Consider the following 25,292-nt stretch of genomic DNA (forward strand, 5'->3'; position numbering starts at 1 on the left):
AAGCCGCTGTCTGTCTACGTAGGGTTGCCGGGGCCAGGCCGCTTTCTAGACCAGCTTGTAGGAACCGCAGGATGTCCCGAGTAGTAGCTGACGTGGGGTCGATGTGCTGGTTGGCACTCCAGCGACAGAACGCCTGCCATGATGACTCGTAGATGCGTGTCGTAGACGGGTGCCTGGCCGCCTGGATAGTGGCAACTACCTCATCTGGCAGGTTATCCTTCTTCAGGATGACCCATTCAAATGCCAGACGGCTAATTGCAGCCACTGGGGCTCTGGATGCGTGACTGCTCCCTGGCACAGGACGAGCTGTTGTGGTGGGATCACCCATGGTTGTTCCACGGACAGTGCCACCAGGTCGGCGAACCATGGTCTCCGGGGCCAGTTCGGGCTACCAGGAGTAGGTCTGCTTTTTCTGCCAGTAGCTTTCGGATGAGGCGTGGAAGCAGCGGGACTGGTGGAAATGCGTACAGGAGACCCCTGGGCCACCTGCAGCGTAGCGCATTGTGGTCCTCCGCCTGTGGTGTTGGGTAGCGAGAAATGAAGCGGGGAAGTTGGGCGTTGGCTGGAGTCGCGAAGAGATCTACCGCCGGGTTTCCGAAGCGCGAAGCGAGTTCTTGGAACAGCTGAGGCTGGAGCTGCCATTCCGCTTGATCTATTGTTTCGCGGCTGAGCCAGTCCGCCCTCACATTGGTTGCGCCCGAAATGTGATCTGCTCTGATCGAGAGTAGGTGTCTCTCTGCCCAGCTGAACAGGTCTGCGGCCTCCCGCATCAGGGTACGAGACCTTGTGCCCCCCTCCCTGTTGACATGCGCTTTGGCCGAGATGTTGTCGGTCAGGATTAGGATGTGATGCCCCTGCACCGTCGGCTGGAAGCTGCGCAGAGCCAGCTTGATCGCCCGCAGCTCTAGGAGATTGATGCTGCATTGCCGTTCTTGAGGCGACCACTGACCTTGCATGACTAGGTTGTGGAGGTGGGCTCCCCACCCCCGAAGGCTGGCGTCGGTGGTAAGAATCAGGCGGTCCGGCTCTAGGAAGCTGGACCCTTTGAGGAGCGATGGCAATGTCCACCACCTGAGGGAACGGCGGACCTGGGGAGTGAGACGAACTTCCTTCTTGGAGTTGGCCCTTCCCGTTCGCTGGAAGGGAAGGAGGAACCATTGCAAGGGTCTCGAATGTCTGCGTGCCCACGGTACGATGCCGAAGCAGGATACCATCTTGCCAAGGAGGCTTGAGAGGTGGCACAGTGCAGCTCTCCTCCCCGACAAGGTCTGCAGGATCAGAGTTCGGATGCTCTGGACTCTGTCCGGTGACAGGAACACCTGGCCGCTGGATGAATCTATCACCGCCCCTAGGTGGAGAAGTCTGTTGGTGGGCTGAAGTTGACTCTTTGCAAGGTTTATGGTGAAACCGTGATCCTGGAAGATCCTCATCACCCTCTTCATGTCTCTGGAGGCCTGGTCGGGCGTGGACGACAGGACAAGAATGTCGTCCAGGTAACAGAGAACCCGGATCGGGACGGCTCGGAGCCTGGCCGCCACCACCGCTACCAGCTTGGTAAAGGTGTGCGGGGCCGACGAGAGGCCGAATGGCATCGCGCGATATTGGTAATGCCGGCCCGCATACTCGAACCTCAGGTACCGACGGTGATGCGGGTGAATGGGCACATGGAGGTAAGCCTCCTTGAGGTCGACCGACTGAAGGAAGTCGCCCTGTCTCACCCCCGCTAAGATGGACTTGAGGGAGTGCATTTTGAACCTGCGGTATTGAACGGACAGGTTCAGGCGCTTTAGATTGAGTATGGCCCTCCAACCCCCGGAGTTCTTGGGCACCAGGAAGAGGGTTGAGTAGAAACCTGAGCCCCACTGGCTGTGCGGGACCGGCTCTATGGCTTCGACCTCTAGGAGGTGGGCAATCTCTTGTGACATTAAGTCCTGAAGCTCCGAGGATTGAGGGGTTGGGCAACGGACGAACCGGTGGGGCGGCAGACCGGCAAATTCGATGGATAATCCTGAAGAGATCGTACGCCTTACCCAGGAGTCCGACGTCGATCTGGCCCATTGAGGATGAAAGCGGATGAGCCTTCCCCCTATGGGTCCCGTGGGCCCGGAGTCATTTTCCCCTTCTGGCGGGCTTAGGGCCGGCTCCCCGGAAGTTGCGCTTAGGCTGCTGTTGTCGTCCTCGGTCTCGGAACTGCTGCCTGTCGTGAAATCTGTCTCCTCCCTGGTATTGGGAGCGATGAGAGAAGGACCCCCTGGGTCCGGCGCTGGCGCGAAAGGGCTGCTGGAGCGGGTAAGGTGTGTATCTGCGCTCCTGGCGCCGGTATGTCGAGGGGAGGATCTTCCTCTTGTCTTTCCCCTCGACCAGTAGGGGTTCAAGCGCCGCTCCGAACAGCTCTGGCGCTTTGTATGGGGAAGTGGTCAGCTTCCACTTTGCTTTAAAGTCGGCTTTCCATGGCTTAAGCCAGAACAGCCTCCTGGCGGTAATGGTTGAGGCCAGAGCCCTAGAAGCGAACTTAGCAGAGTTCAGAGAGCTGTCGGCTGTATATTCGGTGGCAGCTATTATTTTGTTAAGATCTTGATGCAGCCTAGTGTCTTCCGGCGGGAGCCTGTCCTGGAGGTGCCGGAGCCAAATGAGGGACGCTCTGTTGAAGAAGGATGAGGCGGTCGCGGATCTGATTGCCCAGCCTGCTGCCTGATGAGCCTTGCGGAAAGCCCCCTCCATTCTCTTCTCCTCTGCTTTGAGAGTGTCTAGCGGGTCGGTGGAGACCAAGGACCTAGAGGATAGCGTTGCCACTGGTTGGTCTACTGAGGGCAGCGCCAGAAGGTCCTCCAATTCCGGGGCTGAGCAGTAGAGCTTCCTCTCCAGGCTGCTGGGCGTTGCCAGGGAGGCCGGTTGCGCCCAAGGGTTCTGAATGACCTCCGTAAAGAGCTGAGGGCAAGGGATGAAGTCCTTTTGTGGTTTTGACGATTGGAAAAGAGCGTCATGAGGACCTGCTGTTTGCGGGGTAGTAGTTGTGACGTCCCCTGGAATTCCGAGGTTGGTTGTAAGCCGCGCCTTGTGGAGTAGGGACTTGAATAGCGCCGGGCGAAAGAGGCCAGTAAATGCCGGGGTGTCCGGTGCCAGGCCCTCGTCCTCCGATAGCTCCATCCCCTCAGGCCCCTCCTCCGCTTGGTCTGATTCCTCAGACGACGAGACCTGTCCTTGATCTGGGAGAGGCCGCGGTTGCAGGTGGTGCTGCCGTGCCTGGGCCGGTGCGGCTTGGACCTGTGTCTGGGAAGCCTGCTGCATACTTGCTGTGAGAAAGGACAAAAAGGCCGAAAACATGGCCTGGAAATCCATTGGGGCTGTCACCCCTGCCCCCCCCTGGGGCTGCTGGTCTGCCCTTGAAGGGGTGGGGGTTGCCTCCCTGGCCCGAAAAAACTGGGCTGGAGAAGGAGACATTGCGGCCTCCGGTCCGGGGCCTGGGCCTGTCTCGCGACGGGGGGTCGTGTGTCCCAGCCTGGTCGCATCTGGGGTTCTTGGCGTGACTGCAATGTCGGCCACTGAAGAGAGTCCCGGCTCTGTGTCCCCTGGGGGGGCCTGTGCTGGTCCCAAGGGCCCAGACTCCCTGGCTGGGGCTCCTGAAGACGCCTTGTGCGCTCTCTCCCACTGCCGCTCGAGTGCATTGTGCCTTCTCAAGGCGTCCCTGTCCCGGATGGGTAGGGAGCCTTCCGATGCGGCCCTGCTGGTTGCACTCTCGTGTCTCCTCTTGGACTTCTTTTTCCCCCCCTTTGAGGTTTTGCGTGGGGGGGTGAGCTCCAGCTCCATATCAGAAGACGGGGGGAGCGAGACATTGCTGCTTCTGCGATGAGAGAGCCGGCCTGGAGCTGCGCTGAGCCTTGTCCCCTGATGATAAAACTCCCTTTGGGCGAGGAGTGATTGGGGGGGGCTAGCCTGCTCCCTGGTGGTGGAGGGAGGCGTAGGCTTAAGGCTCTAGCCAAGATGGCGGCCCGAGGGTCCGTCAAAATGGCGCTGGCACGTGGTGCGGTCACCCACTGTGCCAGTCTTCTGCGACGGACTCACAATGGCGGCCCGAGGGTCTGCCAAACGCCGCGCGTTTCCCCTTGCAGGCTCTTTCTGTAGCGTAGGGGTGGGCTGCTTGCCTCCTCGACGCTCCTCCTCTTCGCGCTTCTGTCCCGTGCCTCTCCGGTTACCAGGGCGGGAAAGGGGCTGCCTTTTAAATTTAAGCCAGCTGATCAGGCGGCGTGAGAGGCTTAGCTCCGCTCTCCCCCCCCTTCTTGATGCACGTAGCAGAAACAATTGTAAAAGGTAAAGGAGCCGCGAAAAAAACCAAACTATTCAAAATTAACAAAAAAACCTAGACGCCCTAAGGAAAGGGAGGATTAAAGAAACTAGAAACAAAGGAGAGAACTATCCCCACAGAGGTACAATACCTTCCTGAACAACTGTGGAGCTCCCAAAATCACTACAGTGTTTGCCAGCAACTGAGTGAAGACTGGGGGATCATGGGAACAGAGGCGTGGCTTGGGAGCCGGAAAGGGGAGGAAAAGTCTTTTGTTTTCACTCAGTTGTTTGCCAAGCACTGAAGGATTAACCCATGCATGGATAGTGGGAGCAGCGCACAGGAAAAATATATGTTGTGAAAAACTGAGAATTGCAGGGTCAGCCCAAGACCTGCAAGACTGCCTGATGAAACGTAAGCAACCGCATTCCCATGATCAAGGTGCATAGTATTCCTAAAATATACAGTGTCGGGTCTAAATAAAAATTCAACTTCAGAACACCAGCAGAGGAAACGACAGCTGCACTGATTGGCTCATCTTCACAGAGGACTCTAAGTCACATAACCCTGCCCACTGAGGTAGAATCAAAAAAATATTTGCTATAAAACACATATATCCCAGCCTTCCTAATCTAATGCTTTTTAGCTATCATAACTTCTCTGATGAATATTACATTGAAGTAAACTGAGCTAACCTCTGGGTTTGGGCATATTTTGATTCTTTCCTATTTTATTTTATCTCTTGATACATTTATACCTGCAAAATCACTTGTGCAAATTGATATAATCCATTTTGCCTTAAAATGTCCTCCTCATTTTAATTAGTGTATTTTCAATATGTATATACAGGATTTAAAGGATAATAATATAGCAATAGCACTTAGACATATATACTGCTTTACAGCCCTCTCTAGGCAGTTTACAGTGTCAGCATATTGCCCCCCAACAATCTGGGTCCTCATTTTACTGACCTTGGAAGGATAGAAAGCTGAGTCACCTTGAGCTGGTGAAACTTGAACTGCCAAATTGCTGGTAGCTGGCAATCAGCAGAAGTAGCCTGCAGTACTGCATTCTAACCACTGTGCCACCACAGCTAATATGCTGTAGACCAGGGTTCCCAAATTATACGGCATACCCCCTTGGAAGGGCATGAAGAAATTCAAGGGGAAGGAAAGATGGGAATACTTTTAGCAAATATCTTCATGTAAAATACTGTGATTGTAAAGGTATTTTTAAAGTCTGAATGGGATTCACATCCTGGCCACCTGTACATTCCCTAGATACCAGAGATAAATTTAGCCTCTTTGTGTCCTTTAGTAAAAATACTAAAAAGCCTCTGCTTTTCACAAGTTGAAAGATAAACTGGGTTCTGAAGAGAAAACCATATAATTGCTGAGTTTTCTGTAACCCTATCCCATTCCTCTTCAATAAATGCTGTTAAAGGAAACTCTAAGAAAATCATGTTTTCAATTGACATTAACTGCCAAGGCTTTAACAGTAACTTTTAAATGAAGTACGTATTTTTCGGAATATAAGATGCTCCGGACTATAAGACGCACCTAGCTTTTGGGGAGGAAAACAAGAAAACAAACCTGCCTCTGCCTCCCTACAATTTGCCTCCTTGCAGCACAGAGCAAAAAGCCTGGTCAGCTTCAGCACAGCCTGATTAGCACAAGCAACTGATTGTCGGTTGGATCGGCCTCCTGACCATCAGCTGTTTCAGGCTGCAGGGATTGCCATAGCCTATCGCCACTGCCACCTATCACCACCTCCACGCGCCCCATTTTCGGCCTGTTCCAAGTGGCAGGGATAGGCGCTGGTGGCGGGGATCCCCACCGTCTGGAATGGGCCAAAAATGGGGTGTGTGGAGGCAGCGATAGGCAGCGGCAGTGATGGGCGGTGATAATCCCCGCAGCCTGGAACAGCTGGAGAGCGGTATTCTGGGAGGCAGATCCAACCACCAATCAGCTGCTCGTGGTAAATCAGGCTGTTCTGAAGCTGATGAGGCTGTTTCCTGTTTGCTGCAAGGAGGCAAACTGCTAGAAGGCAGAGGCCAAAGGATGGGAGCCAGCGGGTGGGCGGGGCTTCAGCAACATTCGCTGCATAAGACGCACAGACATTTCCACCCACTTTTTTTTGGGGGGGGAGAGAGTGCATCTTATACACCGAAAAATATGGTACTTAACAGACAGAGAAGTTTGGTGAAACCTCAAAGGCGAGTAGCTGGTAGGAAGAGTGCTAGAAAGACAGGAGGGTAGAGGCACAATGCATAGTTTTACACACACACAAATTGTAGGTGGATTGTAAAAGCATTTGGGTGGGGAAATGGGAGAATCTCTGAGATCATCAAGCAAAAAGTAGTAGTTAAATCAATTTCTATTTTCCCTTCATGAACACACTAACTATCAAGAGTTTCAGTTAAGTATATGTTGTGGGCAACCCTGATTCACAAACATCTGCATACATGGGTATATAAAACAGGTCTATTAATTCATTTAGAAGTCTAACTGCAAATTGTCTCCATCAATTAAAAAATAATAAACTACAATATGGGGTGAACACAAACTAATGTATGGACTAGATGTTGAAAACAATAATGCCTATCATTAGGGGAAGAAATTCCTCTTTCGTCATGTCAGCATTTATGGGAATTGCCTGTATAAGTGTAGGTTGACATCAGTATTAATTACATCAGCTTTTCTAAAACAGAGATAATGAAAGAAAAAGAAAGGAGAGCTAGCAGTCAAAGACAAAAGTAACCCACTTCCATTAGGATGTCCTAGAGCTGTTAAGGGAAAATAGAGAGAGAGAGAAACTGTTCATTATACAAAAATATTACTAATTCAGAGCCTGGCTGGAGCCCTGAGTGTGTGGGTTGGTCCAGAAGAGACACAATATTCAATCAATTTCAAGATGAACACTGTGATCCTATGCTGACTTAATTTTAAGTAAGCCCCTTTACAACATTCCTTTGTATACTTTTTAATAAACCCACAGAGAAGAGCACTAAAAGAGAAAAGCAGCACGGTTGAGACAAGGGGGCGGGGTAGGAAAAAAGAGACATCTTTTGCTTTCCTTTTTTGGAAGGCGAGTGGAATTAAAAGATTGGTTGAAGCAGGGAAAGGAAAGAACAAGAGCAAGCAAGCAAGCCTGAAGCTATTCCCTCCAGTTATAAGGTATTTATTTAGTAAATAGGAGAGGAGAGAAAAGCAAAAGTAGAGGGGAGGAGGAATCCAAGAAACCAGTTAAAGATCCCTTCTGCCTTCTCTAAGGAAATGGACAACAGAGGACTTCATAATATATTTTGTTCATGGTTTGCTGAACAATTCTGAAACTGCGGCTAAGGGGCAAGCAAAGGGACAAAGCTGCTGCCACCACGTGACCCACCCAAGATCAGCCAGCCTTTCCCAGAAGCTGACAGCTTGAAGCCACATCTCTTTATAGTGTCCTTCTATAGTGCATGGAACAGAACCAGCACTCTCTTTTTGCGATTCTTCTTCTTCCTAATGGGAGTGCATTGCCTTTCCCTAAACATGGGCAATCGGGAACTTCCTACAGCTTCTGATGAGAAATTCAAGAAGGAATACAAGCCTTGGGCAAATCTGTTTCATTTTCAAAACATGCTGTGGAAGGTTGTCTATTGTCAAACTATTTCTGAATATAGTCACTACCCAAACAGAAAGAGTTATTATGCAATTATGATGCAGACCTTGGAAAGGAACTCTTTAATTTTAGTTCTTTGCTGTGATGTGATGTGAGGTCTGAGAGCATTAAATGAATGTTTACCACTACTAGAATAAAGTATAGTCTTTCAATCCTTTCCGTAAACTGTTCTTTTCAGGTACCTTGATTAAAAAAGCAACTAAACAAATGAATTTAATAAACTGCTATATTTAATTCGTTACATCCCATATGAGCTTTAACTTGCAACTAGGCGCATGCATAAAATGGGAAATGTGTTTTGTTTTGAGATCAAGATAAAAAAGCTGCACCACTCAAAATATTTTGTTAGAATTACATTAGCCGTTCTGATGAAAAAAAACTGGAAATTGGCCACAAAGAAAAAAAAATATTTTTTTTTAATTAAAGGGGAAAAATGGAAACCATAAAAAAAAAACCCCTAACAAAAAGCACCATGTTTTTTGATATCTTTCCTGGACTTATGTGTCTGTGTCCTTTCTCCTGGCACAGCTAAAAAAACAAACTGTAGGTGATGCTTAACATTTGGATAAAAAGAATTAACAACACAACAGTAAAAAAAAAAAAAAAAAAAGCCAACAATTGCATTTGCAACTGCCAAGCTCTATTAACCAGCAAATGTGTATTTAAATGCATTCTGATAACTCAACAACATAAAAGATCATGCACAGATTGGATATCAATACACTTAACTAGCCAATATAACATTCTTTTCATTTTTAAATGCACTTTGAAATTCAACATTAGAAGCACATTTGATCAGGGATTGGAAAAAGTACAACAAACTGATAAGATGGCAGCAAAAAATTAGTTTCCTGGGGGCTTTTTGCTGTCATCTAGATGATTGAATTTTTGTAGCACAGATCAAGTATACTCCTACGCAAGAGCATGACAGAAAACCCACACATGTACAAGCCCAACAAACTAAAACAAAAAACCAAAAAACCAAAAAAAGCCCACAATCTTCCTTCATTTATAACTTAAAATTCAAATAGCAGTTCTAACACTTACCAGTTTCCTTTAGCTGGTAATTTGTGCTAAAAGAAAACACAGCACAGAATATGCAGTCATGAGTGAGTACACAGGGCCAGTTTGTTTAATGACAGTTCAAAGTTATGCCGGCCTTGGATGAAGTGATTGACAACCTGTTTCTTCCACTTATGACTCTTGTACCACCCCCATGGTCACGTGATTGCAATTCGAATATTTGGCAACTGGCTCACATTTACAACCCCTTGCAGCATTCTGCAGTCACATGATTTCAATTTACTCCCTTTTCCAGTCGATTTTTGGCAAATAATGTCAATTGGAAAAGCGTAACAATCACACGATTCACTTAAGAACCGTATAATTTCTTTAATGACCACAGTAAAAATAGTGGTAAATTTGGGTCCAATCATGTGATGACTCACTTTACGACCGCATTGGGGGTGGCTGGAATTCTACTCCCAATTGTGGTCGATGACTACCTGCAATTACAAACCACTACAGATCAGAATGGGTACATTAAGCTGAAATTCTCTGAAATATATCGACCCAGGACATGAAAGCCTACACATTTCTGCACTGACCTCATGTTATGCATGCATTTGGGCTTACATGCCACTCACAATTCAGCAGGACTCCAAGACTCTACAACCTGTTCTTACATTTAAAAGTTAAGGTTCCACTCGCACATTTGTGTTAGTCGTTCCTGACTCTAGGGGCGGTGCTCATCTCCGTTTCAAAGCTGAAGAGCCAGCGTTGTCCGAAGACGTCTCCGTGGTCAGGAACGCTGTTATCTTCCCACCAAAGATGGTCCCTATTTTCCTACTTGCATTTTTTATGTGCTTTCAAACTGTTAGGTTGACAGAAGCTGGGACTAGTAACGGGAGTGCATCCCATTACGCAGCACTAGGGATTTGAACTGCTCAACTGCCGACCTTTTGATCGACAAGCTCAGCGCCTTAGCCCCTGAGCCACCGTGTCCCTTGCATATACCCTGGAAATAGGCAAATACTAGGATTTACATAAGATAGTGCCCTAACTGTTACCTTCCCACCAAAGTGGTCCCTATTTTTCTACTTGCATTTTTTTACATGCTTTCGAACTGCTAGGTTGGCAGAAGCTGGGACAAGTAACGGGAGCTCACCCCATTATGCGGCACTAAGGATTTGAACCACTGAACTGCCGACCTTTCGATCAACAAGCTCAGCATCTTAGCCACTGAGCCACCACATCATTTAAAAAGACTTAAATACTAAAACAGTATAATACAGTAATAAACAGTTTATTTTTTTCTCTGAAGCTGGCCATGAGCCAAATAAAAGGAAAGCCCAGCAAGTAGCAACCAGGCTGGACTCTAGTGAATTTGAACAGCTAGATTATAATCAGTAGAGCTAGCAGAGAGATAGTTTGTGCTTTGTTTTTATGGACTGAGATGGAAACCCTGTAATTTGTTCTGATGTGTGTGCTCATCTGAGATTCTGTAGGAAGACCAAGCACCCCCAAAATAGTTATTCATTCCTTTCCTGTTTTTATTTTCTTTTCCTCTGGAACGTTCATTAGATCTCTAACCTTGTTATATATAACAATTTAAAATTTGTAGTGAATCGGTGGTGTCAATTCTGGGAAAGCAATCTAGTTTTCCTTGCCAGGCCAAGCTAATGATGGAAAGGGGGTTATCACTTACCTCTTGTCCCAGTAAACAAGGGCATGAGGAAAATCACCCCCTCCTAGAAGAATTAAATATTTTGAGAAATATTTAAAAAGGCAGAATATTATATTTCCCCTAAACGTGAAATAGAAATCTTAAGGGAGACAGAAACTCAGCCCCAGCTCCCTGCCCCCAGCAGATATTTGGTGCCCATTAAGAAAGACTGAGCCAGTCTATCTACAAGACAAAAGACCTTCAACTCCAGGGGGATGGGATTAAGACATCATCCTCCAGGACAAAACCATTAAGCCATAATAGGAATTGCCCAACCCTCTTTCAGAACACAAGCCTCTTCATTACATCATCACCCTCCAACCTGGGAGCTCAGACAAACATGACCTCATAGGAATCTGACAACAGCCAATAGAATACGTGTTCTTGCACAGGAACAGGAAGCTCAAGTGCAAAGGCCAAGAGAAGGTTTAAAAGCCCCCCACTCTCAACTCCCTGTGGTCAGCTACCTAGAATCACACATGCTTGGTGGTTCTGTTCACTATTAAACCCTCTTTCCAATCAGCCTCCATGTTTCCAGTGCCTTTCTCCTGGCTTGGAACTGAACCAGATGGATATTTTTTCCAACAGGTAGAAAGGATTTTTCTGGAAAAAATGTTTTCCTAAGGTTATTCTATTTTTCCCCCGGTATGTGTTAATATGCTATAAAAGCCTTCTCCATGCACTCTCCTTGTTTTTCCTGCATCTCTGTCCATCTGTGGCTTTATTCTAGCATAGTACCAGAGCACTTCTAAATCATATCCTCATAAATTCTATGCACTTAAGTATTGTAAGCAAAACAACAAGGCTATATGGAATGTGACAACTGACAAATTTTCAAATACAATTCCAATAGCTGTACATATATTTAATGCCCCATGCCTGTAAGCGTGATTTATTCAATATCTGAAAAAGAGACTTTTAGGCAGCTACTATTTCTATTTGATCATTTCTGCTTAAGCTCAATTATACTTCATTTAATGTGAAAAAAAGATATTTTCCAAATAAGTTTGATTTACACTATAACAAAGGAGGATAATTTTCTTCTTTTTTAATGTCAAGAAGCTTTTCATATATGAAGCATTTATTAAATATTTTACTAAACTAAAATTAAAGTTTGGACCAGTTGAGCATTCAAGTTTTAAGGTCCAGTATCTAACCTTAAAACTGGATACTTAAATGTCAGTATTTTTCAAGTATTCTTTTGGCATTTACAATTAGAACATAACCAGAATTCATCTTTCCCAGAACTAAAATGCATATGAAAAAGACAAGATTTTAATTATTAGGCAGTATCATTTGTATGGCATGAAATCACTGCTGAGTTTCAAGCCAACATTAATAGCTTTTCCCCTGAGAATTTTAGTACATAGTGTGATTATTCAAAGCTGGGTGAAAACATAATATTCCCTTGTGTATCCATTTCCAATTAAGGAAAACTGGAAAGAAAGGCAACTACTACTGTGGTCATAATATAACATAAAGCGTCAGAACAAATCACAATCAAGTGATTCACTCACTGAAGACAATATAATACATTCTTTAACAGTAAAATACTCTAATTAAGCACCAAAGTGATACTGGATTATGGAAATTAACTTTGTTTTACATTGAATTCCAAAAGCATGAGAACTAAAGAGAGGAAGAGAATGACTCAAAGAATATGGAAAATACTACTCAATTTGAAATTCTGGAGTCTTTACACAAGGTGAATGAGAAATTGTTTCAAAAATATGTTAAAAGCATCTTTCCTCTCTACTTACAGACATAAATAAGTTAGTATTGCAAATTCGGGGAAACACAAGTTTGTAGCATATTGTTAAAGCAAAAAATAATCAACTTTTGCTTCTCAGCTGGCCACAGTGACCAACACATAGTAACTGATGGATTTACATCTGATTTAAAGGAGTTGATAGCTATTTTGAAAAGGCCAGCACAAACCCATCTACTCATTATCACCTGTTTCTTGAACAGCCATCAAAGTTATTACAACTTAATTGCCCTACATTTCTATCCTTTGTCATCTTTCCCTGTCATTTTCAGTCACCAGATTCTTAGGTGACAATTAAATGTTCAAACTTACATTTTTTGTACTCTTCCTGTACATTTTGCTGGTTTATGCAGGGAATATGTAGCCCTGCAGAGGCCCACTGAGTAATGAAATAATGTAGCAGGAGCTGACAAACTGTTCAGGTTCTATATATTACTACGCATTGGCACAAATAATAAAAAGTTAAATAAATCTAACAATCACACTGCCAGATTTTGCAAAAACCTCTGAAATGTTAATAGTTAAAATTTAGAGACAAATTTATACAATTGACTGATTTTTGTTCAGATAATTTTAGGCAAGCTTCTTTCTTTGTTCTAATATACCTTTTCAGCCATACCTTAGGGAGTAAACCCCATTTTCTCTGATCAAATATATTCTGATCACTAAGCTAAAGCTGAACAACTATGTCCATGGACAAGGAAACAAAACCTATTGAATTCAGGAGGACTTTGCTCTTAATAAAAATGAATTGGAATAGGTCACAAGGATAGAATGTTAAGCAGATTAATGTACATATAACTTTCAATTTTATCCCTGAGTGAATAAAGACATCACCTGGGATGAAATTGCAAACATTGTGTAAGGGAAAGGATTGGTCCTTTCTCATATTTCCCATGGATCTCTCCCAAATTATTATTTGTCTCTGAGTAAGAAACAGCTGCAAGGGATAATTTCTATTGCCAGAGAAAGAAAGGAAAAGTTTCCATGAAGTACACTAACAGTTTTTTGGATTCTCTCTGAAGTAGCTATTTTTTTTTTTACTTAAGAGCAAAATTATCAAATTGATGACATTTCAATTACCAGGGCTTGACTAGGAAAATACAAGGATTTTGCCCATTTCACAAGGAAATTTATTTTCTCATAAAACTTTTATTCATTTTGTGGAGCTTTCTTAAACCATGGTCTATTTTCGAAAGCACTTAAACATTCCCAACATTCTTCCTCATCCCTGAAAGACTATTTATCAGTTGCAGTTCCACAAATGTCCAAAAATAGCTGACAACAGATAATTCTTTGCAAATTTAGAGTAGGATATCAGAGTCTTGGATTGGTCCAGTTCTGTATTTATATCAATTTACACAGACATTACCTTCTGAAATGCATTAAAAGATACTAAAACATTCATGTTTAAATTAAAATCCACTGATATTGCTGGCTTTCAATAAAAGGTGCATTGTTTGTATTATTAAAGACTACATTCCTATGCATCTATGAAAAGGAGTCTGCTGAGTCCTAGGCAGGCTATTTCTTGGAAGAGATAGAAAGGCCAAAAATGTCTGCAATATTACCTCTTGAATGCTCTTCAGTGGGACATAACAAGATAGTAAGATGTTTTGGAGTTCGACTGGGCTCCTTACTGTTCCATGGATAAATAGTCTTGATCCCAAATGTCCACATTTCTTCCACAGACATTTTTAGAGATCGCTGATCTCATCCATCATCTGTTCTCCTTCCGTTCTTCAATCCTCTTCAACCTCACAAAGCATAATTCTTCATCTAGGACAGACAGACTGGCTCTTGTTACAGTCTGTGGCAGGGTGGATTTGATTTAAATCGAGTTGATTTAAATCACGATTTAAATCATGATTTAAATCACTAGTAAAAAGGCTTGATTTAAATCAACTCGATTTAAATCATAATTTTTAAAGAGCAACTGTCATCTCTGCTACTCCTTTGACCCACTGTTGATTCACCGATAGTCCTAGTGTTGCAGAATATACAGCCTCATGCTATATAACTAAGCTCCATTTCATGCTGAATAAACTAAATTATTTATGTATCTTAAATAGAAAACTATCTTACGATAGATTTTTACCCCAAAAGTTTTTTATTAAAATAAATTTGATAAAAATCAAAAAAATCCGATTTAAATCAAAAAAATCCGATTTAAATTTTAAAAAATCTGATTTTTTTGATTTTTTTTTAAAAAATCATTGGTTTTTATCCACCCTGGTCTGTGGTACTCTTATTCACTGTCTCTCAATCCTTACTTTGAAGGTATTCTTTCATTTGTTCTATGTCCAGTTTTTACACCTATTAAAACATACACCAATGGAAAATCTACTACTTTAATTATTTTGATATTTGTCATAGAAATATTCTTATAATCCAGTCTAAATCCATCACTGTTTTATTCTCTAGCTAGGATTAATCCTATAGTACACTGTTCACCTGCACCTATTCTTGAGCTTTAAAACAAATCTACCAACTTCATTTCTTGATTGTTAAGCAAGAGTTCACTAAATATGCTGTTGACTCTATCTTTATCATCTTTGTATTAAAATTTAAGCAATTTTTTCACTTTCCTTATGAGCTTCTCTAACTCTTCTACACTTTCACCTAACAAAAATATGTCTTCTATATATTGTATATCACAATGTTCTGATATCCAGTTTTAATTCTAGTTCTTATAACTTCCAACCCATTCATTCTGAATACATTTGGTGTACAAATTAAAAATGATTTGAGGATAATATGCATCTTTTTCTCTTTCCAACCCTGAATACTCTGCTTCTTTAAATTAAATTATAGTAGCTTCTTATCTGTTGTAATAGCATTAGTATGTTTTGCATTCTGGACATGACCTAAACAAAGACCTTTCTGTAATTAAAGAAGAAAAAGTCATCCTCCTTAGATGATCTTACTCTATTATATGTTTTTAAAATCTGTTTTATATTCTCTATCAAATTCCTCTGCCCTTTTGGAAGCCCACATTTATTTAATACTTCACTTTCCATACATGAATCCAATTTTCTTTCTTCCCCATCCCTGGCACCCCCAATCCGTAGATCACAATGCCTTGTCCCATATTTATTAACATACAGTAAGCATTTCAACTTCTTCTTTTTCTGCAGCTTTAAACTAGCTGGTGAATATTTCAACTGAGTCTAGCAAGCTGGTTTACTGTCTCTCATACCTCCCTTTCTAGGAATGAGTTGCTGAGTATGTTTTCTCCCTACAAATGTTTCTGACATTCTGTAATCCTATTCATAAGAGATTTCAACACAAATTTTCCATATTTTTAAATTTCATTTGTCTGCATTAAACGTTCTATACAGTTATTTTTGAGAATATCCTAGTTAGCCATAACTTTTCCTTTGATTTCTGATCTCAAAAACACTTCTCATTTTCCTTTTCTTGTACTTTCCCTCCATTTGTTGATATTCACTGAAATTACTTTCTTTTTTCTGAAGTCTGAGCTTGAAACTGCATTCAGCCATTACTTAATATTCTTGTTGCCCAAGGCTTTTGCCTTCTATTGGTCCCTGACAGGATGGCTTATTCTGAAAACCATTTAGTTCTTGTCTTCATTTTAAAAAATGGAACTTTTTTTTTGCTTCAGTTTTCCCAGTTTGTTCCTTTAACTAAGATACCTTTTTTTCCATAAATGAAGTGCAGAGATTATTTATGAAATGTATATAGTCACCCATCTGACAAGTGATTCTGAACAGCATACAACAAAAGTAAAAACCACTGATAGATACTAAAACAATCAATATTATAATTATTGTTACTATTATTAAAAATTAGAAAAAACTAAAAAAGAAGAAATATTTGGCAAAGAGATGTTAGTAATAATATAGTCTCTTAATAATTCATTAATCCTCTGGTCCTGGGATAGCACAATAAGTTTTGAGGGACCTTTGGAAAGTCAAAAGTGATGAAAGTAGCCTCTTACTCTGTAGTTTACATTGACCTGATTGTTAGTCTATGTGATGAAGAACTTTTCATATATATTGCAGACTGTATGTCATCTTTATCGTATTTGTGAAAAATGCAGCCTAGAGTTTACCAGTCAATTTGCTCCATTAATCTGGTGGCAAGACCTTTATACCATTTAACACCTTTTTTTTTTTTTGCAACTTGACTCTTAATTTGTCTTCTTCATTCTGCAAGTAAAAGAAGCCATGCATATTAAACTAGCATGTAGTAGCACATTAATGCATTTCTGAGATCCATACAAATCTAGATGGAGTTTTATGATGCCACAACGGGAATAGCGTTCTAGCGTAATTTCAGCTATAGTCAATATTTTCCAAAAATATATATTGGGATAACTAGGAGATAAATCTAATAAACCAATCAGGCTTAATTTAAAATGGAAATACAAGCTTCTGATCTTCTGGTGGTTACTTCAAAGAACAGAACACAAGTCAAAGCACTCCTGTTTATCATTTACATCAGGGGTTCCCAACCTGTAGGCTGTAGCCCAATAGTGGGCCGTACTGGGCTGTGGAAATAGCCAGCAAGCATAGCACGTGTGCATGCCGCTTGTGCAAATGGAGCTGCATGCACACACGGAACCATCCCCTCTGCCCTCCCCAATGGTCCACAAAACCAGAAACATTGGGGAACTTTGAATTACATGACATAAGCTTATGGTATAGTATGATGTCTGTTAACCTAAATTCTCATTTCTTCTCTTTGTTTCAGGGTTATTTCTCTTAATAATTCATTCAACTGATAAATTTCTACATTAACAAAGCAGATTTCTCATTGGTAATATGAGTGGCTTTATTATTTAAACAAGTTTAACTATCCTAACACCCAGGGCGAACCTACGGAATGTAAACTGTACATATAATCCAATCCAATCATATCAAGCACACTGCAGAGGAACTAGGGATGTACCAAAACTGCACCTACTTCCAGGGTCTGAATGTCTGGCTCTCCAAATAGTTTGCTCCAACCAGATCACCACAGGGGGAGATCATTCTGACTCATTCCTTGGATGAAAAGTAAGTTAAAAAAAAGTAAAAAAGCTTCCTTCATTATCTACATGGAATTTAAATTTCTCAAACTTTATCTTTTATTAAGCTAGCCCAACATTTACAGAAAAATTGGATCACTATGGAGATGCAATGGTATAAGGGAATGACCTTGAGCATCAGGAGGAAAAGCTGCACCTACCCAACTAAAAGATAAAAGATATCCAAGTCCTCAGAAGGAAAGAAAGTATGGGACATTTTTCCAGAAGGGACCAGTGGTGGGATTCAAGTAATTTAACAACCGGTTCTCTGCCCTAATGATTTCTTCCAACAACCAGTTTGCCAAGAAAGTTAACAACCGGTTCTCCCGAAGTGGTGCGAACTGGCTGAATCCCACCACTGGAAAGGACCCTCCCTGGACAATAAAAGAAGTGGAGAGGAAAAATGCTTTCAGTCTTGTAAGATTCTGTTAATGTAATTTTAAAGATAGAGCTAGTATTCATTGTTGTACTTCTTGTCTGGACTACCTTGAAGGGCTAAGAGGGATTATGTGTGCCATAAAGGATGAATTGGTTGGTTGATAAGTGATAAAAGATGGTTATAGGTACCAAAAGTGTATGTGACTAAAAAGGGGGGGGATCTGAGCTAAATAGCTTATTTAGAAGCTTTTAGAACAGGGTTGCCAAACTTGTGGCCTGCGGGCTGGATGCGTCATGTGCTGGCCATGCCCATCCCTGGTTTAGCAAGGGGGGGGGGAAGGTTACAATACATCATGTGATGACAATGTGTTGTTGCGAATTTGACACTCCTGTTTTAGAAGATATTGTCAAGCCTGAATCTGACCGGGCTGTGGGGTTGTTTCTATCATGGGTTATTCTCACATTAATTTGGGTTGACACAGTTTGGAGCTGAAGGGAGAGAGCAGAGGTAGATGGAGTCTTCAGCCAAAACAACATAGTTGGCCGATGGCCAGAGGAGGAGAGAAGTCGCCAAGCAACCGTCTCTCTTCCGATTGGACAGTGTGACATATTGTTTTGAGAAAATGAGAAACTCTTACTTAAAGTGGGGTGGAAAGCGCGGGAACCTTTAGCACTGGCTTTCCACCAGTTCGTGCCAAGATGATGTGTCTAAATAAACTTGTTCTTTGAGGAAACGGAATGCCTCGGAGTTCAATTTGTGATGGGTGCATTAATTGGAACCTGACAGATATCTTATTTCAATGATGAAAAATGGGGGGAAAAGATGGTCTGAAAGGTAAAATTATCTATTTTCAAAGATCTCTCCATTCTAGATTGAGTGGATTGCAAAGCTACCTTTTCTGAGGAAAACCTATTGATCACTGAATCTAATCCTCTTCTTCCCTCTCTTCTCCACCATCTCATTTAATGAAAGTATCCCCTTCTGTTTTGTCACAATCACAGTTAATAACACATAATCTTCTAAAGTAGAAGTTTAGAAACAGACCTGATCTGTTTTGATTCTGATTTAGAGCAGTGCTGGTTGAACCTATCTTTATTTTTAAGGTATGTCGCAGACTTTCAAATCCTAAATTTCTTGGAATCTGCTCAAGTCAAATGCACTGCCCTTAATAGGAACTATTTCTGTTTAAAGATGATATATGCAGACTAAAGGTAAGTGCTACATTACTTTGTTCCATTGCATTGCAACTGATTGAGCAAAAATATGATATTGAAAGGCTGAGTAGTTACACCAGCATTAATTATTAATTTGCTATTATGATTCTAATGTGGAAAGCAATATACTTTTATATTATGGTCAGATATGGGGATTAATGTATGAGACTGCAATTCTGCATATACTTATCCAGAAATAAATTCTTTTTAATTCAATACTTGTTTTACGTAAAATTGCATTACTTATGGATTCTGAATTAAACACTGAACATTAAGTAGCAATCAGTATGTGCCCCATTCCTCAAAAGCTAAATGTCTTGCTATACTAAACAGGTTGAGTCACAATGATTTAGGAAATCCTGATTCCAGATGGAATGTTAAAATTAAATTGTGCAGGATTGTATTATCATGGACTGATTTTGAAAGCATCCTTGCCATTCCAGGAGCAGCAATTCAGAAGAGATATGGGCAAACAAATTTCCCTGAAATTCCTGTCTAGTTAAAATAACTGGTACAATAAACTATAATCTCTCTCAGGGTGTCAAACACACAGTCCGTGGACCAGATGCGACCCATGGACTGGATACGGCTTGCACAGGGATACATCACGATATGGCCCATGATGCAATCAGGTTTGACACTCTGATCTATCTGCTTTGTAAGGTGTTGTTTCCAAGGAGTGAAACTTAAGAACTTCAATAGAATCAGCAACCCTTAATGTGGTATTACCATTTCTTTTTAAAAGAAAAGAAGAAATATAATTGAAAGGTAATTGTATATTAAGTCTTGTTCTATAAACAAATACAACGTAACTTCACAAAACTTTCCTAATTTACAAGTATGAAAATATCTGGAAAATTATTAATTATTAAATAAAGACACAAATAAGTTTTTAAAGTACAATATGAAATTTTGTTAAAAAGTCTGGAAAAGAATGGATATAGCCAGTTCTGTTGCAATAGAAATACAGAAACAGGAATCTAAACACTTGCAGAACTGAACATAACTGAATTAAAACACAGAAGACATAAAAACTGCATATTTTTTCATATAATTCTCTAATCCACTGTCCAATTTCATTAAACAGTATCCTTTTACAGTTTTCTAGAAGTTAAAATTATCTATGGAAAGTGGCATGGCCATTCCACATCTTGCATATTTAAGATCACTTGATATAAATTGCCTATTAACAAATATTATTCCAATGACAAAGATGGAATATTATTTAGAAAATGATATACTTACATATTTTTAGTGATTCTACATGCAAAACCAAAGTAATAAATTATTCTACAACAGAATGTTCTGTAATAATTAGCACATCAGACATATCAGTTCCTTATGAATTCTTATTACACACTTCCATACTACATCCAAGCAGAACGTACCAAGAAACATTATGTTTGGTATGATGGTCAAAAGTATTTCTTTCAGGACTATTGATAAAATCTTATTTCAAGAAAGTTCAAAAAATATCTACCATACCTTTTAATAAGTTTTTTAGGATTAAGTTTCATGGATAAACTTGTTGTTGATGATATAGCATTCTGTTTGCCAGGAAGTTTATATAACTTACTATCATTATTAGGTGTCAATTCCTCTTTCTTAACTTTCTATCATATTCTAGGCAGGGTAGGCTATATAGATGACTCTCACCGAGTTCATTGGACCAAGTAAGCAGGATGCAAATTGAGACACACAAGGTGACCTGTTTCTCACTGGGGATCATACAGACTGGAGATGAAGCAAACACTGTCCCTGAAAGTATGTCTTTATTATGCCTTTACTTTCTCCCACATAAGTGAAATGACAGGTATACTTGGCTGCAGTTTTCTCATTCAGGCAAAGGTATGACCACTTCCAATTTTCAATTCTCGATGGTTGTTTCTATCAAAAGTAATTACAGGGAGTCCTCAACTTACAACAGTTCATTTAGTAACCATTCAAAGTTACAAAAGCACTGAAACAAGTAACGACCATTTTTCACACTTATGACCATTGCAGCATCCCCATGGTCACATGATCAAAATTTGGATGCTTGGCAACTGACTCTATGATGCTTGCATTGTCCTGGGGTCATGTGATTGCTTTTTGTGACCTAATGAGCAAAGTCAATGGGAAAACCAGATTCACTTAACAATCGCAAGAATGGTTGTAAAATGGGGCAAAACTCACGTAACAAATGTCACACTTAACAAATGTCTCACTTAACAACAAAATCTTAGGCTCAGTTGTGGTTGTAAATCAAGGATTATCTGTATGTTGTAAATCCAAATCAAATTGGCTGAAGAAGATGGACTTTTACTTTTCAGGATTTGAAGTAAGTGAAGTGGGTGATAGGGTAGAAAATTAGGCAGATAAGCAAGAATTTCCCCTTTGAAAACTCAAGCCCAATTTTTAGGTTTGATATAGAGAAAGCCTCTGACATATATGCCATTTGGAAGAATAGATACCTAACAGATTTGCCATGAACATGTTTGTTTTGTCTGAGGGAATGTTTTCCAAGGATAATGGGAGTCCATGATGGAATGGCTCCTTAACCCTTCAAACTTAAAAGTTAGCCATTTTTCTGGTATTGCTGTGTAAGATTTAGATTTTTATCCAATTAACTACATTTGAATACACGTGTGTGTGTGTGTGTGTGTGTGTGTGTGTGTGTGTGTGTGTTTGTATGGATGAATTGTTGCCTAAAATAATTTAATTTTCAACTTAAAATTATGACCGATTCCTTTTCTCATAGAGGATGAGCTAACTGCATAGCTTTTTTTTTTTTGCCTTGACACCATGAATCCACATTGATACAAACTTCAGATACTTCCTGGAATTAAAATTCAAGGGAAATTGAAACACAGTAAATAATTTTATACTTTTCACACAGTATGTGAAGGGGCTGGATTGACCTCAGCAGTTTGTTTTTTTCCCCTTTCCCAAGATTCAAGCCAATGTTATTTTATCATTTGGGACATATACTTCTGATACATTTAATCATTTCAGTTGCCACATTTGTTGCAACTAAATCATCTCTTTCACCACCAGCCAGAGAAAGCATTAACTTTCTGTTCTTTTTCTTTCCCTGCTGGCTTGCTTTGTAAGATGACATTAGAAAACTTAGTTTCAACTTATTAAATACTTTGTTCCGTTTCATTAAGGAAAAAAAAATACAAATTCCCACAGAGAAACACTTTTTAAACTTCTGTCAACAGTATGCATTGAAGCACTAACTATGGAAAAAATGGTCGGGAGTTAAAACCCAAGGCACAAGGTCAGAAAAACAAAGTCACTAGCAGTTCTTAAGCTTTTGAAACACCCACACATTAGATTAGAGAAAGAGCAAGTTTGGAGGATTTCATCTATAGTTCAGCACAAGTGTGTGATTTTTTAAAAATTCTTTTAAAGAACCTAAAACGTTGAACAAAAACATACGATTACTTTTTTTTTTAAACAAAAAAAAAATCTATATTCTGGGATCATGCAAGAAATAATCTCTCTTTCTTAAGAAAAATGTAATAAGGTGTTTTGTTGTTTGTTTTTTATATATATATATAAATGCTTCCCCAATTCAAAACTGTCCAAACCAATGTGACTGTACCGCAAAAGCTCCCTGAGGAAAACGTTCGTCCCTCTCCAGTTATTATATTGCTTCTGGCAGAGTTCGGATCTTTGGGAACGTTCAGATAGTAAGAGAAACTGCAGGCATTTATTTGCTAATGCAAACAAAAGGTACGCAGCACAGCCCTGGACAGCCCAAGCGCGCTATTCCGCGCACGTGCTTGCAAGGCGATACTGGGGGCGAGAAAGGGTGTGGGGGGGAAGACACTTAGCAAATACAGCGCGAGAGGATAAATCAACGAGGTGGCTCAAAAGGCACAAGTTTGCTTTGTTTTCGCCCCCCCCCCTCTCGGTTTTGGCACCGCTCCCACCAGCGTCTTCCAAAGAGGCTGCGACTGCAGAAGCCCGAGGCGAAGGCACCACAAGGCTGACTGCAGGACTGCAGTCAGGAGAATCTTGGCACGCAGCAACCTTCCTCCACACACCCCTCCCCGCCGCCGTCCAGCCATAGGGTGGGGTCTTTTCCTCACACGCCACCCCGTCTGTAGCATACCCACAAAAGGAAAGCAACGGAAGCGGGGGAGGGGGGGAGAGATGCCCTCACCACTTGTCCCGGGGGTGCAAGGGAGGAGGGGGGAGAGCAGGAAAGGAAGGTGCGAAAAGAACCCAGTGCAGGACCGGGACGCCCTTCATCAAGCAGGAGGCGCCGGAAGGCCGCACCTCGCGAGGGGCCCGACTAAAGAGCCCCGGCTCTTACTCCTGAGCCTTAACGGCGGCTGGGGGAGGAAGGGCTTCTTCTGACAGACAAAAGGTAGGAAAGAGTTTATTACTGCGGAGGCGCCAGCTACGCAGTGCCCTGCCTCAGGAGAGGCCAGTAGCCGCAGCAGCAGCAGACACCGCCGCCGCCACGCCCCACCCCGCCAAACTTCGCCCCCTCCCCTCCCTCCCCCACGAGAGGGCGGGATGGCAATGGGGGAGGCAGGTGCCCGCGCGCTCCCCGGCAGGTGCTCGGGGCTCCCTCCCCCCCGGAAAGTTTGCGCGCGAAGATGCGAAGCGAAACGTCCTCCAGAAAGAGCTGCTTACGCCCTCGCCAAACCGGCAGCCTCTTCCAGACACGCGCCGTGGGACAGAGACTCTCGTACCTTGGAGGAGTCCTCCGGCTCTCCAGCCTCGGGCGCGGCTTCCGTTGGCGTCCGCCCTCCCGGACTCCCGGGCTGGGAATCTCCCGCTGCGGTGGTCTCATCCTGCGGGCTCCGCGGTTCCGTAGAGCTCCCGGCTCCCATGTCTCCCTCTCTCTCTCTCTCTCCGGCGTCCGTTTCTCCAACCTCTCGGGTTGAGGAGGGGAGGCGCGACGCTTTTCAACCCAGAAAGAGAAATAGGCGCTAGCAATAATAGAGCCGTCCAGGCAGCTGCGCTCTTCGGCGCCTTAACTTCAGCTGCTCGGGAAAGCGGTCAGGCTGCGACTGAAGCAACCCAGGAGGTTTCTGCAAACTCCTTTAAAAAAAAAAAAAGAGCCAACAAAACTACCTCCTCCCTGGTCCCCCGCCCGCCTTTCCCTCCTGCTCCATCACATGAGCAGAGCCGCGGACACGCCTTGCAGCATCAAACCTGGGAATCAAGGAAGAGCCGGGCGAGGAGGCAGGCCAGGGGAATGGCTCATCTCCCAGCACCTTTGGCCGAGGTAGCGCTGTCTGGGTCTCCCTCTTTCCCACCCTCGAGGTTGTCCTTCGAACCTTGTGCCCAGGTTCAAGAGGATGAGAAGTCACTCCGATCCCATCACTCCCATGAATGGACTTTCATCTCTGAATTCCATCAAGAAGGAGTGGAGGGGTTGGGAGGAGGCTTTATGGAGCATCTGACCTTCAGCTTTCAGCTGAACAACCTCTCCCTCCCTCCCTTCCCGGCCTTGAGAGATGCATCTGACTGCTCTAACACGCCTACTCTTCTATCCAGGATCTAGGAATCATGGATTGGATTTAGCGCAACTGTCTCCTAAGTGAGGCTTCTCACACTTAAAGCATGGCAAATCGGGAGTGTAATCTAGTTTTAATCTGGTAATTTTTCAAAGAAGGTAATTGGAGGAGAAAGTCAGATCATGTAAAAAGTGCCAACATCTGTCATCACTCAAGCCACTTGATCCTTGCGTAAGTGAACAATACAAAATTGTTACCCAGGGGTATCGTGGGATCAAGCAACAGCAAATAAAAATGACAGGTCAGCAGCGTATGATTTAGAATTAGATGGAAGGTTTTGTGGAACATGAAATAACTCACATTATGAATTTCTTTTTTAAAAAAAAAACACCAGCCATTATCTCATTATTACTAAACTGTTGAGAGGACAGTAGTTGAATTCAGACATAGTCTAAAATAGTCTATAAAATAGACCTATTGTATTCTGTGAGGTTTAAATACTATTGATTTCATTGATCTACCCTTATGTTTAAAGTTTTAGCTGTGCTTAAATCAGCCCTGAGATTGCTTTCCATTGTGGATGTAAGAAAGGTTATGAATGCTTGAAAAGGAGTGAAAAGAGAAAAGAAAAGATTTTTAGTCAAACCCTGAAAATTAAGCGTTCTTTACAATGCTAGTTATCTATAGTATTATTAACAATTATCCTTATGACCTTAGAATAAATTGTTATATAAACATTCAGCTGTGTTTTGCTAATGTTTTACATA

The 25,292-nt window shown here is 42.3% G+C and overlaps 1 protein-coding gene across 1 annotated transcript in view; it reads right to left on the reverse strand.

Moving 5' to 3' along the window:
- The window catches only part of AKAP12 (A-kinase anchoring protein 12), a 57,282-nt gene extending 33,218 nt beyond the window's left edge, over positions 1-24,064 (reverse strand). The window contains exon 1 of the mRNA XM_070931611.1: positions 23,755-24,064. Within this exon, the coding sequence (XP_070787712.1) occupies positions 23,755-23,895 (141 nt within the window). The 5' untranslated portion in view covers positions 23,896-24,064. The remainder of the gene's footprint in view (positions 1-23,754) is intronic.
- Positions 24,065-25,292: the final 1,228 nt, after the last annotated feature.

Source organism: Pituophis catenifer, unplaced genomic scaffold (genome assembly GCF_029215685.1).
Source record: "Pituophis catenifer annectens isolate HBS135680 unplaced genomic scaffold, rPitCat1.0.hap2 SCAF_1, whole genome shotgun sequence".
NCBI lineage: Eukaryota > Metazoa > Chordata > Lepidosauria > Squamata > Colubridae > Pituophis > Pituophis catenifer.